The following is an 18,867-nucleotide window of genomic DNA, read 5'->3' on the forward strand; positions in this document are numbered from 1 at the left end:
CGTTCTATCACTGTTTGTGATTTTGCCCATCCCGAGAGAGAGGGATCGCCATCCCCATAACCCTTGTCCAGCTAGCCAGCAAACTGTGGTTTTTTCAGAGGTCAGGAGAGGTCGGGCAGAAGAGACACTCACCATATGATAGAACCGCAGTCGATAAGTGTTCATACTGTGCAGTTCCCCGGCCTGTGTGTTAACCTCATGCAGAACTTGAAGGGACCCCAGACAAATCAATAACGTTTGATCAGCGATGCTAGAGGAAGAAGGGCAACATACAGATGAGAAGTGGTGAAAACTGTCCCTCCGTGTGTGATGTGACAAACTGTGGTTTTTCAGTGGAGAGCATGGATAAAGGAATAGCTTGGTACAGATCTTTAACACCTGCATGATTACAATAGCTCAATGGACATCAATGCAAAGTGACTGGGGAGGAAAGCAACGGTATCAAACAAGGGAATGAAAAATCAATTAAAGGGCTTTGAAAAGATAATAAGACTGAATGCAACCAACAATTATAGTTGAAGCATTGAAGGCCTGGTTTCCTGAAAAAGCACTTATTATCTAAGAAAAATGCACTAAGGGAGCAGTCATGGACAATTTCAACACTTAAAATGTAGCTTTGATTATTGAAAGACAATTATTTTAATTGGTACAGTACATTGTTGCAAAGCATGTACGTGAGGAGAGGACACATTAAAAAACTGAGCTGATGTTTGTCCATTCCTACCAGATTTGCTGAAAGGTTGGTTAATAGATACTAGCTATGTTGGAATTTCCTACCGTGTGTGTTTCTGACCATTTGGTTTTAGCTTGGTCTTCAAATTGTCCTTTTACTTGACTGGCTACTGTTTTTTTCTTTGCACTCTTAAAACATAATGATTATTTCCCAAAAATGCCCCGCTATTGTCAGTAACCTTGTTAAGGGTTTGTACTTTTGAAGTTTTTTGTTTATGCATTTTTCGGAATTGGTTTCAGAATTTTGATGGAGCTTTTTGTCTTTGTCAATTCAGATAACAGCTGAGGCCATCCTGCGGCTCGCTACTGACCCTGTTCTTCCATTTTACCCTTTGGATATTGCTTTAGATGTTCAGAACAAACTCAAAGGTAAGAATATTTGTCTGTTTGAAAGTAATGTAAGCAATATCACACAAGGAAAAATGGTGTTGTACTGAATTTTAGCATGGCTGAAGTAATCACAGCCATATTCAGTAGAACAACCTGTTATGTTGCTATTATACAGGAGTTCTACAAATAAGAATAAACCATAATATTGAGAAACTTACATTTCAGACCAAATTTGGTCATTGTTTTGTTAGTTTGTATTTTATTTTTCCTCCAACAAAAATAGTTCCAAAACAAGCCAAACCATCAAGCTTTGCATGTCGCTAAGTAAATCCCTGACTGGAATACAGTGTACAGCGACAGCGCTTTTCCCTCCCCGCACAAAGCCTTCCGTGCTCCAGCTCCACTTCAGGTTTTCCATTTCCTATTCAACACTCACAGGTGAAATAAATCCTGATGTGAAGGAAAATACAGATGCTCCAACTTCACTCAATGCAAAATCACACTATGATGAGGAGGAGGGCGTGGCATGCGCTGAATCAGATAATCAGCAGGAGAGTGAAATAAAGGGCGGCTGGATGCACCTGTTAGAGAGAGAGAGATGCATGTGGCCTCACTGCATGTTTGTTTATGTTGGATTTAAGTTGAGTTTGATATTAAAACTTTATGTTGACTGTTCAGCCGGTTCATGCATCCTCCTAGCCCATCCTTTACCTGTTACACACACAAATCTGCACCCGCTGATAAATAATAATACTAATAATAAAAACTTTAAAAAATGGTATACTTGAATAATTTATAACATAGGGTTTCAACAGCTTAGGTACTGCAGGGGCTCTGCCAATCATTTTTTTAGTTGAAATAATTTTTTATTTAAAATGAATCCAAAATAAAAAAAATCTGTGTTTCATTGTTCCTCCAACATTAAATGTATTAAGTAAAATAACAATTAAATGTACAAGAAGGAGTGTCAAAAGTGATGTCACCAAGTTTTTACTAACATAAAAAAATTACTTTTAACAGTACCATAAGTACGGAGTACTGACTCAATTCGGATTCAACTTGAATGCAACATCCCATTGTTTTAATGTGGTATTTAGGTTAATATTAAACTTAACCACCAGTTGTTCCTTGGCCTGAAAAAGGGATAAAGTTCACTAGTTTATAACAAATGTGCAGTATGTTGCGAAGAATTTGTGAGTCTGTTTGTGGATGAAACTTACCATTACAGCCTAGGTCAGTTCTCTGCCAACCCCTCCTCCTCCCATAAAAATGATTTATGGAGAGATCATCTGTTTGGGTGGACATATCGATCCTTCTATCACAGCTTACAGCGACGCTGGGAGAATGACCTTGATTTCTGCATTTGTTAAATTCAAATTGGTTTGAGCCATTTCTCTGCTCAACCGGTGCTCAGATAAAATGTGATTAGAAGCTTCAGAATTGATTGGCCATCAGTTTTCACAAAGAGCGCTAACCCTAGAGGGGAATGAAAAAGGGAGAATATTCTCATAAGAGGCAAGCATTTATATGTCCTACTTCATCAGAGTGAAGAAACCCAGGCGTAGTAATGAGCTTTTGACAGGCTTTCATTTCCAACTGTTCGTTGCATTTTCAAAGACTTGCAGAATTGGATTTCAGAGATTCAAATAACATTAAATTATTATACAGTGGCTCCCAGGTATACCCGATTGTCACCTCATATTCTGCAGAGAGAGTCAGGGCTCCTCCTCTGAGGCTGTTCTTTCTTGCCGCTAGAGCAGTGTGTCTTTGTGTTTAAATATTAATGAAGACCCAGAACAGGACAGGTGAGAAATGTAATTCCCACATAATCCTGCCTCATGAAGACAGACTGCAAAGCCCTTAATGCTTTACAGTGTTGATATTTCATCAGACATGCACCAAACACACATACAATCTTTTGTTTTACTGTCTCAACTGCAGCAGGGCAAAAAGACTGAAGACTGACTGTTCACACGGCAACACAATATAGTAGTCAGTCCTTTTTGGAGTGCCTAATACATTTCTGTTTGCACAGTTTGGTTATAAAAAGTGTCAATCGATTTCTATAGCAGAAAGGCCTCCCTTCTGTGAGTTCGGTTGAATTTGCCCTGTATGAATGGAACCACAGTTGACAACTAGATATATATCATGCCATTGATGTTTGGCATGAGGCATGTGCTTCTCTGGGTATTCCTAGTGTAATGTAGTGATGTCTGTGAGAATGAGGGTGTGGATCCAAATGCAGATATTAAAGAAAAGGTGAAAAAAGTTTAAACAAAGCAAGGCTCAGACAAGACAAAAACTAGAACAGAAACTCACACAAAATACATCTGGCAAAGGACAATAACTGACAAAAATCACAGGAGAATACAGGGATTAAATGCACAAAGAACAAATGAGAAAACAATGAACACCTGGAGCTAATAAACACAAGAACCAATGAGCAAAGACAAGGAAAATAACCATAATTAAAAAAAAAAAGACAAAGTGAACAATAAACATACATAGCGATGCCTAGTGGTTTCCAAGGAAGTCCTTAAAGCATGCCCCCCCACCCCCACCACCCAAGGATCTCCTGATCCACCTGATGCTCCAAAACACATACACACAACAAAATAGTTCAAAATAAGAGCAAGAGACCATGGGTGAGCAAGACAGACCAGGAGACCACAGGAGAACAAGTGGAGCTGAAGGAAATGGAGACCATGGATGTTTTGGAGCGGATGCTGAAGACCATGGGGGACCAAGAGCGAATGCTGCAGACCACAGGGGACATGGGGTGAATGCTGGAGATCATGGGGTATCAGGGGTGGACAGTCAGGAGACCAGGCCGGACCAGGCGGATGGCCAGGAGATGTAAGAAGGGTCTAGACAACAGGAGACTCAGAGGTCAGAGCAGCTGGGGTCTTAGAGGGCTCAGAGGTCAAAGCAAAAGGGGGCACAGAAGTCAGGGCAAAAGGGGACTCAAAGGGCTCAGTGGTAAGGGCAGCTGGGGACTCTGTTTCAGAGCAGCTGGACAGAGAAGGGAATCCAGATGGATATGGAGACGATGGAGGTTTAGGAGCGGACGCTGGAGACCAAGGGGGACCAGGGACGAATGCTGGAGACCATGGGGGACCAAGGGCGGATGGCCAGGAGACCAGGACGGACCAGTCAGATGGCCAGGAGATGTAGGCAGGGTCCAGACAACAGGAGACTCTGAGAGCTCAGAGGTCAGAGCAGCTGGGGTCTTAGAGGGCTCAGATGTAAAAGCAACAACCCAGATAGCAATAAGTCGGCGGGCCGCTGGCGGTGCTCCGGCGGCAGTAGAAGCGGCAGAATGGCGATATCGCAAACACGTTTGACGGCAGCACCGATATATATATATATATATATATATATATATATATATATATATATATATATATATATATATATATATATATATATATATATATATATATATATATATATATATATATATATATATATATATTTATAGCATGCAGTTTATCAAGAATAATGATTGATCAAACCAGACAAATTTCCATTTGGCGTTTTAATTCCACATTTCAAAGTACGGTAACTGTCATTGAAACAAGATGTCAGATCACTGAAATATAAATAACAGAAAAATACAAACATTATATACACACACACACACACACACACACACACACACACACACACACACAGTTGTGTTTCCATGTTTTATGGGGACTTTCCATAAACATAATGGTTTTTATACTGTACAAACTTTATATTCTATCCCCTAAACCTAACTCTACCCCTAAACCTAACCCTCACAGAAAACTTTCTGCATTTTTACATTTTCAAAAAACATAATTTAGTATGATTTATAAGCTGTTTTCCTCATGGGGACCGACAAAATGTTTTACTATCTGAAAAAAAATTTCAGGTTTTACTATCCTTATGGGGACATTTGGTCCCCACAAAGTGATAAATACACGCTCACACACACACACACACACACACACACACACACACACTAAAGAAAATGCAGGTTTCCAATTCAATTTTGTTAAAAAAAAAAAAAAAAATTTAAAAACACTACTGTAACACTTATAATAATTGTTAATAATATAAAGAGGTCTGCTCTGGGATGAAAATAATTACCAGTAAACATAAGCAATGAGGATATTTGGTACCAAAGAAAGTGCAGGATACCAAATAAATTGAGGTATAACATCATATTTACAAGTCATTTCTAACAATAGGTTAAGTGGTAATAATTTAGAGTAAAGCTCTGGAGTAGAATATACCATTATAACTGCAATGCTGACCTGTGGCACAAGGATTTACAAGCTATATTTAACAATAGAATAACAGTTAAGCACTGTGACGGAATGAAAGTAGAATTTTTGGTACTAGTTAATGTGCAATATCAAGTATCAGTGGTATGAAATAGGATTTACAAAATATAATAGAATCGTTAAGCACTGACGGAATGAAATAAGCCAATACTAAAGTCACAGTAAGTAGAATATTTGATACCAGATAATGTGCAGATATCAAGTATTAGATGTATAATCTAGGATTTACAAGCTATATTTAAAAATAGAATAGTTAAGCACTGTAACAATGAAATAAGCAGCAAATTGTATATGAAATAATTGAGATCTTTGGTATCAAGGAATGTGCAGGATAACAGGTATAATATAAATTTTGACATTCAACTTACACATGACAACAAGTGGGAATAAATATAATTAACAGCAGAAAATCTGGCTGTAAAGAACACAGCCAATCAGAATGTCTGGAGAGGTTGGGGACTGCGTGGCGTAGTGGGCTAAGAATCACCGGTTTTCCCCGACCTCCAGAATGAGGCAGTGCAAATTGGCATATCTTCAGTGATTCCTCTGCGCCTGTATAAAAGGACAAACCATCCCATATTCATCCAAGGAGCTGCCCTCAAAGCAGGGTCAAGAGAGAAAAGAAAAAAAAAAAGAGCAATTTCCACAGTGAACAGTGTGGATTGGGTGAGTGTAGTCTGACACATTTAGCAGGCTTTTTTAGGGGTCTTGATGTTACTGACTGCAGGATAAAGAAAGGGTTCCAGTTGTCAGTGATGCTGGGGTGTCAGTAGTCAGCCTAGGTTTAAGGGGTCGGCTGTGGGTCCCTCTCAGCTGTGCGGTGCCTTTTTCCACCTTCATGTTCAGATGCTCCTTTCAGGTAACGCGTAACGTTAACCTGGATTGCCTCATCAGTGGCATCCTGGGTTGCCGGGTTCTTCCGGATGGCTCCTGTAGAAAATAAAGATCTGTCATTCCATTTGAATGGAATAAGGTCATACACATCTACTTAAATATAAAAAAAATATCCAACTTACTTTGAACAATGGTCTTCAGGAACATGTCTCTAAAACATGCTTTATCCCCTACACCAGTCCAGGTTGTATTGATGGAAAGGTGATTAGAGAAGATACTCTGAAGCATTCAGCCACACGGTTGTCTTTAGGTCCCTCCCACATTTGATTGCCAAAAACCGAAGCTGAAAATACAAAAAAAACATGTTACAAATTACATTTCTCTGAAGCTTCTCATAAATTTAAAATGTGACAGGCTGTGGATTCAGACTGTAGAATATGCAGTGTACGATCTTAATTTTACTTTTTAGATTACCCTATGGCATTATAAACGAAATCGGCACACTTACAAATCGTTGCTGGAGCTCTTTATCCTGCCTCAAACTGTTGTCAAGCAACGCCAAATCTTCCTGGGTGTCTAGGGGGGAGTAACAGATCCCCTGGCAGGGATAACTCTCCAACAGACACATTGGCACTGAAATGTTGCAGCATAGCATTTTGTTGTCCATGCTACGCACAACATCGCCAAACTCCAAGACGTCGTAGCATTAGGGTTTGACCTGCACCTACAGGGGTTCCCAGAATAAAAGAATAAAGTAGTCAGTCCTGGTCCTTCAACTACTAAACTATGACATTTATATCTAGGTCTACTACATATACAGGTGGCCCCAGTGGGAATTAAACCAACAACCACAGCTGTTGTTTGCAAGTTGTACCTGATTGCCCAGTGCGAGCAAACGCCTTCAACATTGTCCCAACTTGCTTCACCTGCTCTTGAAGTAAGCCGCTGTCACCTGGGAAGTAACAATACATTGATTAGCAATACACTAAATATAATAGTAATATAATATAACCACAATTATCATACCAGTAACTTTCCCTGTAATTTCTATCCACAGTATGTTATGCATGGCATACAAGTTCATAATGAAGAACCCTTATGATAACATCAATTAAATTTTTTTTCTTTGAAGCAGAATTTTTGTTTGTAAAAGGGGAGGAAAAAGAAAATAATGAAATATTGGTATACAGATTTTGGTTGATATATCATACTGTACAGTGAATTTTGCTATTGTTATATCCCTACTCACCTGAAGGACGGATAGATCAGGCAAATCTCCAGTCAGGCCTTTGTAGCGAGTATGCTCCTTTGAATAACACTTTAATGAGTGGGAAGTGGCATATCCACAGGTATTTTAATTCAAAAATGCAACATATTGTAATAAATCTACAATACTCAGCCTTTACCTTACACCCTCGGTTGTTGCTCTACACTTTTATTATATTAAACACTTATTTATATAGCTTGCTCACTGTATAATCATGATAGCCTAATACTTATAACACAAGATTGCATCTTAAACGAATGACTGAGTTGAAAACTTGAATAAGAACGCATTTTACCCAGAGGGGACCAGCTAGGGAAACTTACCTGCCTACAATAACTGTTTTCATTTGATTTGAGTTACATTAAACATGAATAACCTTAGCCGAGTCCCCAGGAACATCGGGCTATTAAAGTAACAAGCCTGTAACTGCGGTCTGATTAATTCTAGCTTCACCATACACTCAAACTGTGAGGTTTATCTGCTTTCCTCGTGGACCTGTAGCACAATGCCCTGACAGTGACTTCACCTGTGCCCTGATCTTTATTAGAAACTGAGAGGAGAGCAAGTTAATATAATTTATATTGCAGATGTCTTTCACTGTTCACTGATAGTCAGGCATTCGTGAAAAGTCTAACTTCATCAATTTATTCTGCTAAATTGTTCATACCATGAATTAAATATCTATTTTAAAACCTAATCAGAATCATAAAGATATTTATTGCCAAGTAAGTTTTACAAAAGGAATTCTTTTTGGTTTATTGGTGCATGTCTCAAATGCGCAGCAATCAAAGAAATGTAAACAATTTTCAAGTGCATAAAATAATTCAATATATTTTACATATATTACTGTATAATCGCTTCAGAGTTTCAAAGTAATTTAAATGTCATTTCCTAAACCTTACCTTATCATGGAATCAAGAGTCAAGACTCTGTTATAAACCCTAATGGCTTTGGAGCAAAAAATAATAATAGCCAACATGGCTGGTCGATTTTGAGAGTCTAAGCTGTCCTTGTATTTCAAAGCGGCTTGCCGTCAGCCGCCCGCGGTCGATCAGCCCGAGGCAACCGCCAGAGAAAATGAAGCGGGCGGCCCGCCAGCTTTTCGCGGGCGGCATCTCGCAAGAAATGGGAGTGACGAATTCTGCGGCAAACGTTTCATCCCCGCCAGTGGGACGCACCTATAGCCGACAGCTTAGGGACGGCAGCAAAAAGAAGCCGTGCGGATATTTTTTTGCTATCTGGGAAGGGCTTAGATGTTTCAGTGCTCAAAGCACAAAGGGACATAGAAGGTTCTGAGAATTCAAAGTTCAAGGCACCATGAAGTAATCTACTTGGATACTCAAGGGCAGAGCCACATGAGACTCCGTGGTCGAGGCCGCAGGAGGCGGAGACTCAGGGGTCCGTGGCATGGTCGGAGTAACTGGTGATGTAGAGGTTGTGGTCAGCTGGACCAAGATGGTAGGGACCACCGAAATTGATACCACCATTATCCCAGGTTGTCGCAAATTAGAGAAGGCGACTTAGGTTACCAGTTCATTGAAATTCAATCTGCTGTTGTATTTACAGGACAATTTGAGAGTCACTAGTTACTAAATATGGTTGTCAGTCCCAAACACTGACTGTCTGAATGTAGCCCATTAAGTTATTTTGCTGTTACTGTTTTGCAAGGAAAACATGTTGACAAACATGTTGGATCTCAAATTTTCATGTATCGGCGATTGGCACGGCCAGCTGTTCCCTGACAGATATCCCCTTATGTGATGTCTCTTCTGTGTAATTGGGAGTTTTAATTAATTGAGACCATTTAGACAGAAGGAATGAAGTCTACTCAAAATGTCACAAATGTCATCTGTTTGCTGCCAGATGTCATTCTACTCATTCTCTTTGTCAGGTAAATGCAGTGCTTGTGCAGTTGTAGCAGACACTGATCTACTATATCAAGCTGTGATGTGTTGATATTTACGTGGACTGATCAGTGGTCTGTCAATAATTTTTTTACTAGATTTGTTCAGGTAATAATTATAATTAGTATTGTTACTGTGATCAAGAGGATCTTGGGTTATTTGGTAATCGATTATTTACAAAATAATGTAAATTACATTAAAGTAGGGAGAGTCTGCCTATTGTCTGAAATTAACCAGGGCTTGAAAAGTGACAAAAATCACCCAGATTTTTTAAATATGAAAAAAAAAAACCCTTGTTACAAATTTCTCTGTTGTTTTGTCTGTTAGCTAACATTTAATATACCTTATAATATTCCATCAGGCCTATCTAGTGATGGGTTTTGTCTATTGGACCTGTCTGATTCGTATTAACTGCCTCAAATACGAGTGTTGAGGAATTTGCAGCTCAAATGCATAGTTTTTTTAATAAAAAAAAATAATACAATCAGCTCTAAAGCACATGTCAGCATATTTCAGTACAGCTTTTATGTGAAGAAGGAAACATCGTAACAAAACAAAGTTTGTGCCAGTGCAAAAGCAAAAGTATAATGCAGTCATCCTTTGTTTTAAGATAGTAATAAGGTATATGGTTTTAATTGGTTTTAGTCTCTGCAGCCTTTGGGCAAAATCTTCCTATTAGGGCTGCAATGCTACTCAAAACTCTCGGTTCATTCGTACCTCGGTTTTTGGATCACGGTTCGGTACACTTTCGGTACAGCAGGGAAAAGAAATAATCTTTCTTTAAATGATTTATTTTGAAAACAAAACCAGTGGCTGATGGGCCACAATTCTTATTGTGAAGGCTCATTTATACATGACTGCACTATGCATATTTCTTCAACGAATTTACAATTGCTTTTAGTCTCTGGAGCTTTTGGGCAACAGCTTCCTTTTAGGGTTGCAATGGTATACAAAATTCACTGTTCATACGTACCTTGGAATTGGGGTCACGGTTCGGTACATTTTGGATAAAGCAGGGAAAACAAAGAATCTTTCTTTATTTATTTTTTAATAATTTTTTTCTAATAATTATTTCTTTTGAAAACACAGTGGCTGATGCGAAACATTTCTTATTGTGGAAGCTTATTTATACATGACTGCACTATGCATATCTCTTCAATAAATAAATAATAAAAAAAACTTCCTCTTATATGCACAATGTATTAAAACATAAATAATAATAAAAGTAAAAAAAGAAAATGCAATTATAATATTTGTAACAAAATTAAGACATTAGCAGTGCAGATGTATGTGTCATTTGTATGTGTCAGCTCACCACTTGTACTTATCAAAAAAAAATCACGTTTTTTTTTTTTCAGGAAAATCAGAGGAGAGGGCGGATCTGTTAGGATTGACAATGTCCCCTGCTGGACAATTACAGCATGTGCTTGTTTATATAGAGCAGGCACTACAGAATTGCTGAAATGCTTTCTTGTAGGAACTTTATAACAGGGCTCAAGGATGATAAGCAGATGCTTAAATCCTGTTCTTGACTACTGCTTTGAAAAAAGCTGCTTTGAAACGATGTGTGTTGTGAAAGCCGCTATACAAATAAAATTGACTTAACTTGACTTAGCTACTGAGTATGGTCGCATATCTGCAGAAATAAATACTCTTATGGCGTTTGTTATCGCTTTAGCTCTGACTGATCTTGCAGCGAGAGGCTGCATGAACGTTGTTGCAAAATTAACTTGCACAGGCTGTTTATGCTTTGCTCCCATACACTCAAGAGACACATACGAATGATGTCACTGCAAATGAGTCATCATGTTACATGTGCTTCCTGACATATACCTGACCCGGAACGCCGTCTGAACTGTAAACAAAACAAACAATAAACTGCAGTGTTGTATCGGAGCTCGCAACACAGCAGCCATACTCGGCGCCATCTTGAGTCCAAGCATTGCTCCAAATCCAAACATTGTTGCATTTCTCTATACATTAGGTTAATCATATTTCATCAATGTGTATGTAACATGTTTTTCATAATATCAGATTGTATTAAGTGATTTGTTAAAAACTAATTCTAATTAAAAAACGAATTCTCTTAATGCGTATGTTTACTGGCTAGTGATTTTTTTTATTATTATTATTATAATATTTTCTATTTGAAACACTTACAAATACCTGGTGGAAATAACAGCAGAAAATCAGAATCATTGGTTTAGATTCTGTGAAAATGCTGAAATAAGAGCAGTGTCCAACTCCAAGGAAATAGTTTAGGTATAGTTTAGGTATTTGATTTACTACAAAAAATATAGATATTTTTTTCATTGCAAAATTGCTGTTGTGTTAACAACCAAAATAAAAAAATATTTATATTTTAGAGATTTGAGACAAAATTTTGGCTTTTTGGATACCCACATTGCCTTGCGCTTACATTATTTAATTGTGATTCCTTGGTCAAATGGGATATGAAAAGGTGGCGTTTTAATAGTTTTTATTAAGAATTCATAGCGGTTTTAGCTCTTTTGTAGTATGTATGTTGTTTTGATGCAAATAGTTGTTTTGTGTGATATCACCATCAGGGTTAAGTGTGTCCTCTTTAGTCATGTTGGACCCTGTTAACATTATTTCAGGTTAGGGATGGGCGATACCACTTATTTTCTTTTCGATTCGATACCAGTAATTTCAAGTCCAATATCATTAATACCGATACCAATGCTGATACTTCTGTTAAATGTTTTTATTTTTTTTTGTGATTACTTGGGATGAAATGGGTCATTTAAAATAATGTTTTTAGTCATTATTCAAGTAAAAAAATTGTTTGCCTAAACAGAAAATGACTCCTCTAAACAGAGAAGACTTTGTTTACCCTTACAAAAATTAACCATTTCACTACATTAACTATAGTTTAATTATTATTGATATGTTATTTAGGTAAACCATAGTTACCACACCATTAACCATGGTTACTACTACAAAATTACTGTAGTAAAACAATGGGTTCATCCCCCAGGTTATATTCCAAATCAAAAAGATAGGTTTTTATCTTAGATTTAAAAACAGATAGTGATGGTGCAGATCTAATACAGAGAGGTGGAGCGTTCCACAATCTGGGTGCAGCTACCGAAAAAGTAGTGGCTGAAGTGGTGGGCATAGTGTTAATTTATGAAAAATACATGCACCCAATCTCTAAAATTAATTTACATTTACAGTGCCTTGCGAAAGTATTCGACCCCCTTGAACTTTTCGACCTTTTGCCACATTTCAGGCTTCAAACATAAAGATATAAAACTGTAATTTTTTGTGAAGAATCAACAACAAGTGGGACACAATCATGAAGTGGAATGAAATTTATTGGATATTTCAAACTTTTTTAACAAATAAAAAACTGAAAAATTGGGCGTGCAAAATTATTCAGCCCCTTTACTTTCAGTGCAGCAAACTCTCTCCAGAAGTTCAGTGAGGATCTCTGAATGATCCAATGTTGACCTAAATGACTAATGATGATAAATAGAATCCACCTGTGTGTAATCAAGTCTCCGTATAAATGCACCTGCTCTGTGATAGTCTCAGAGGTCTGTTTAAAGCACCGAGAGCATCATGAAGAACAAGCGACACACCAGGCTGGTCCGAGATACTGTTGTGGAGAAGTTTAAAGCCGGATTTGGATACAGAAAGATTTACCAAGCTTTAAACATCCCAAGGAGCACTGTGCAAGCGATAATATTGAAATGGAAGGAGTATCAGACCACTGCAAATCTACCAAGACCCGGCCGTCCCTCTAAACTTTCAGCTCATACAAGGAGAAGACTGATCAGAGATGCAGCCAAGAGGCCCATGATCACTCTGGATGAACTGCAGAGATCTACAGCTGAGGTGGGAGACTCTGTCCATAGGACAACAATCAGTTGTATACTGCACAAATCTGGCCTTTATGGAAGAGTGGCAAGAAGAAAGCCATTTCTTATAGATATCCATAAAAAGTGTCATTTAAAGTTTGCCACAAGCCACCTGGGAGACACACCAAACATGTGGAAGAAGGTGCTCTGGTCAGATGAAACCAAAATCGAACTTTTTGGCAACAATGCAAAACGTTATGTTTGGCGTAAAAGCAACACAGCTCATCACCCTGAACACACCATCCCCACTGTCAAACATGGTGGTGGCAGCATCATGGTTTGGGCCTGCTTTTCTTCAGCAGGGACAGGGAAGATGGTTAAAATTGATGGGAAGATGGATGGAGCCATATACAGGACCATTCTGGAAGAAAACCTGATGGAGTCTGCAAAAGACCTGAGACTGGGACGGAGATTTGTCTTCCAACAAGACAATGATCCAAAACATAAAGCAAAATCTACAATGGAATGGTTCACAAATAAACATATCCAGGTGTTAGAATGGCCAAGTCAAAGTCCAGACCTGAATCCAATCGAGAATCTGTGGAAAGAACTGAAAACTGCTGTTCACAAATGCTCTCCATCCAACCTCACTGAGCTCGAGCTGTTTTGCAAGGAGGAATGGGCAAAAATGTCAGTCTCTCAATGTGCAAAACTGATAGAGACATACCCCAAGCGACTTACAGCTGTAATCGCAGCAAAAGGTGGCGCTACATAGTATTAACTTAAGGGGGCTGAATAATTTTGCACGGCCAATTTTTCAGTTTTTTATTTGTTAAAAAAGTTTGAAATATCCAATAAATTTCGTTCCACTTCATGATTGTGTCCCACTTGTTGTTGATTCTTCACAAAAAATTAAAGTTTTATATCATTATGTTTGAAGCCTGAAATGTGGCAAAAGGTTGAAAAGTTCAAGGGGGCCGAATACTTTCGCAAGGCACTGTATATACAGTTCATGTAAAATGTGTATGAATTTAAGTTTTTTGCTGGCATGGTGTAGAGTACACTGCTAAGAACAATGGTATGGTAACTTCATGTTAAATATGTATTTAAATTAATAGGTATCATTATTGTTCCTTTTATTAGGATACTATGAAAATTGTTAATACTTCATTATTATTGTAACTAATTCATAACATGCATGTGGAGTGGGGACATGGTCATGTGTCGGTCTGCGGGAGGGAGAGAGAGAGTGGTAAGGCTTGTCACCTGGTTCATAATTAACCCCAACACCTGTCTCTTGTTATAGTGATGCGGAGGGAGACATAAAAGGCACACGAGTGGCCAGAGAGAGAGAGAGAGAGAGAGAGAGAGAGAGAGAATGACCTACAAGCCGATAGTGCTTTCCTTTGTTTGTCCCTTATTTTGATTCCAACAGTGACCGTCTAGTGACCTAGATAACTAGCCTAACTTTTTTTTGTGTGTGTGTGTGTGTGTGTGTGTGTGTGTGTGTGTGCTATTATGTGCTTTTCTGTGTAGAGTGAAATTGTTTTCCTACTTAGAAATATAAATGTAACTTATTTGATATCACGAGAAAAAGGCACCACAGACAGCAGTAAAGGGCAAAGAAAGAAGAAAAAAAAGAGCATCAAAAACTATCAGGGGTGCAATAACATGCAGTATTTTCACAACGTTTAACAGCACAAGTTACATTTAAATGTATATACATATATTTACATTTAGCAGGGAAATAAATAGGCAGTGTAAATAATAGTTTCTCCAGGGATGCTCGTGTATCAGATGCTGGAATTTGACTGAAACGGAAAATATTATTGGTTAGCAAATATCCAATCGCGTCGAACTGTCTGTCTTGCCAGTGCTCCCCAGTGCATCTCCGTGCCCGTTTAGAGAGAATCTCTGTCATTTTTTTTTTATAATTAAACATTTTTTTTTTTATCAAAAGTGACATTATGTTATTAGATTGAAAAAGTTTCCGGGTCAAAAGCTTGTTGTTTAGGCGGCCAAATGTATCATCACTTATTTCAGGTGGGCATACGCAAAATTATAAAACATATAGGAGGCCATATGACGTATGTCTGCGTATGCCCTAGACTACACACCAGAAGCTGATTTTCTATCATTACCTCTACAAGGCACTGATCTCTCTTGTTTGAACGAGTCTTATAATGGAACAAGCGCTTGTCTGTTTGTGTTTTTCAGCATTTATGAAGGTTAAGATGAGTGGAAGAATACGTCTCTGATGGAGGGAACGAGACGTTGTGTCTAATAGTGACACTAGGGGTCACTCTTGGGAGCCTGATTCGGGAGCCTGAGTTGAATTTGCATGCCACTCCCCCGACATACGTGTATAAAGGGGAGATCGGAATGCAGGTTCTTTCAGGTTTTGCACTGAGGAGCCTAGACAAGGTCCCAGATGTTACAGTGGTGCAGTTCGGCCTGTGGTAAGAGGGACCCTCCATCAGGGAATGGAGGTTACGACAGTAACTGAGACATTCCCCTTCTGTCACTCACTTTGATGTTGTGTCGAATAGTGACACTAGGGGTCTCTATATGAAACGCCTCAAAGACTGAACGGTCACGTAGCAAGCTACTACGAGCGTAAGAACAGATGCATTTGGGCTGCACAGAGCCTCCCCAGATGCCCGACAATGTCGAGTGCTTCCCCATAACCTTGAGGTGGGGGAAGGAGACGTATCCAATATGGGAGCAGGCCATGCCAGCCGCGGCCTTTTCGCTCTAAGTCTTTCTCTCCACTTAGAAATTAGACTCGGCTGGGGCACTTAATGCTCATAAAATGCACCAGGGAAGGCGTTCTTTTCCGTTCCTATTCTTTCAGGGGGGAAAGACCGTGCGGAGGCCACACCCTGCCCTTCTTGGGGGGGGAGGGTATGAAAGTGGCAAATACATCATATGGGCCCACAGGGGCCACACATGGAAGAAGTGCGGTGGTAGGTTCGACCCTTCGTGGGGGAGGAGTTTTTCTACAAGCACAGCAACTGGGCAGAGGAGGCTCTGCCAAGGGAGACACAGGTCTACTGAAACAGAGAAGGGAGACCGTATTGCGGAAAATACACACAGGAGGTTACTAGGGTAGCCAAGACCTATGGAGCACTTACCCCAGTACAGGGCCTGTTAGCACACGTACTGGTTCTGACTATGTATTCCTGCATTGAAATTGACAGTCAGAGGGCTAGGAGGAAGAGCATCCAGAGTTCGCAAGTCTTGAACACGCATGGGAGAAAGAGTGCACAGCTTCACCTACCTGGAGGGGAAAGGCGCTATTTGCAAGCTGTACACCCGGCTGGCAGCCCCTAGTAATGATTTTACTTACCTGTTCGTACCTGAAAGAACACGGGACGAAAACCTGCTCAACCGGGAGATTGAAAAAAATCTTGTGAAGGTATTGGGTGCTGCCCAGCCCGCTGCTCTGCAGATGTCTTCTAGACAGGTGCCATTGGGCAGTGCCCACAAGGATGCCACACTCCTTGTAGAGTATGCTCGAACACGCAAAATTCTGATCTCCCCTTTATACCTAATTATACCTAAATTATACGTAATATCCCTAGTTAAAAATATTATTTAGATTCAATGATTTAGAATCAATATTTTTGTTTGAGGATCATTATTTTTAATACAACATCAGTATCGGAAGTATCGATACGTTTAGGATCGATCCGCCCATCCCTATTTTAGGTTAGCTTGTTCATGTGCAACTGAATTACAGGTGTCTGTACATTTCTTTGGAGAAATATGGATATTTAACGATTGATGTAGAATTTATCATTTTAATTTTTAAGCTGTTATCGGATGACCTACAATTAAATCCATTCAACGAAATTATGAAGTTGATACAACAACATGTAAAAAACAAATTTGATTTAAGTATACTTGCATCTAGTAATCTTAACATAAATAGTTCATTCTATATGAGCACCAAATTAAGTGAACTTAATTACACAAGTTTTGGAGGCAGCATTACAATCAATTAAGAATATTCAACTTATTAGGGTGTATTAAATGTGTATAAAATGTGAAATGTTATGGAATTTAAAATATTTGGGACTAAAATAGATGTTGGAATGCGCAGTTAATCAAACTTAAATTGTATTATTTCCTAGTATGCTTCTTAAATCACAAAAAGCTGCCATTTAATTAAATAACTGATTCTTGAGATACGGGACAAAACATGTCTTACATACAAAAGTCATCTTTATTTTAAAAATCAAGATATTCATAACAATAAAAATACTGGAAAAGTTAAATCTTAAGGAAATGTGTATACTCAAGGCATCTTTTACTTATATTTAAAAAAAATTTCATTAGAAGTTTTTTTGATGCATGCTCTATACTTGGAAGCACATACCTCAGAAAGAGGTCACAATGTTAAACTGCTAAAGTGTTTCAATATACAACAAATTCATAAATATAAATATCAAATGAAAGGTAGGTATCTGTAAGATATAAAACAATACATTAAGAATACTTTAAATGATATTTCCATAATAAAAACTGCCTATAGAAGTTGTGTCCTCACTTTGCATAAACAAAAAAAATATTTAATCCTGAATAAATCAGAAAATGTCCTGATTAGCTTTAACTCTGAGTACCCCTTTCCCACTTCCTGCTCATGGTGGATGCATGATATTTTTCAGATTTTAAACAAACAATGTTTATGTCTCAGCTTCAACTTGTCAACTCTATCATTCTCATTATTCTGTAAAAATTTTGATTTTTACAAAAATGTCAAAATTAACTAAAATGCCAAAATGTTTTTTTTTTGTTTATTTTATAGAGGGATCTTTGAGTGGTTGTACAGTTCTTAACAGCCCTACCTAAACACCTGACAGAGGCTTGCTTGAGTAAGCAAGTTGAGAGGCAGAGCAATGTGTCTGAAGTTTTAAATGTGTTCTTTTGAATTCAAGCCATAAAACTGAGGATCAGATCTACACACACTATACTGTAGTGATGCAATGATGTTGTTAGAATTCAAGTTATACTCATTTTAATTCACAGTCGAAGCAAATTTTTCAAAACTTGGTTGAACATTTGAGTCCTTGAGTCATATGTTAGATTTTGTTTCTGGCAGATGGAGGTACGCCAGTGGTTTGTCTTTATTTAGCCCACAGAGTTAAATACTAGTCTGTTTAATTTGGAGGGCCAGTGATTTGCTTGAGTTTTGAAGGTTGCACTTAAGCTGTCAAAACAGTTGCCACTAACAACAAGTGAAGTGCAGTGCCGGGGGGCGTGTCTGAGACGATTTGGTCCATGAGGATGAATTGAAATTGGATAAAATGCTGCTTTGAGTGACAGGCGGGTGTGGTTAATAGCGACTACAGTCAATTAAGCTCAATTTAGCCAACCGTTTTGTGCCAAAATGCTTAAAAATCTTCAACATTGTGAATTATGAACTTCAATATTTCTGGAATGATTGGGTAAAATTAATGTTGAGGTTAAAAAGGGAAAGGCACTCTGGATCAACGTCCTTTATTGTTCCAGGAACAACATTCCTGCCAAACAATCTTGTATTAATAATGTTAAAGGAATATTTCTTCCCAAAATGAAGGTTCAGTGATAAAAAAAATACTCACCTTCATGTTGTTTCAAATCCATATGACTTTCTTTGTTATGCAGACCACGAAAGGAGT

At 38.4% G+C, this 18,867-nt stretch overlaps 1 protein-coding gene across 2 annotated transcripts in view; it reads left to right on the forward strand.

Moving 5' to 3' along the window:
* Positions 1–18,867, forward strand: part of LOC127632789 (inactive N-acetylated-alpha-linked acidic dipeptidase-like protein 2) — a 373,182-nt gene that overhangs the window by 321,881 nt on the left and 32,434 nt on the right. For both annotated transcript variants that reach the window (XM_052111561.1, XM_052111562.1), the window contains one exon: positions 1,008–1,101. In XM_052111561.1, the coding sequence (XP_051967521.1) occupies positions 1,008–1,101 (94 nt within the window). The remainder of the gene's footprint in view (positions 1–1,007; positions 1,102–18,867) is intronic.

The sequence above is a fragment of the Xyrauchen texanus genome, chromosome 39 (genome assembly GCF_025860055.1).
Source record: "Xyrauchen texanus isolate HMW12.3.18 chromosome 39, RBS_HiC_50CHRs, whole genome shotgun sequence".
Lineage (NCBI taxonomy): Eukaryota > Metazoa > Chordata > Actinopteri > Cypriniformes > Catostomidae > Xyrauchen > Xyrauchen texanus.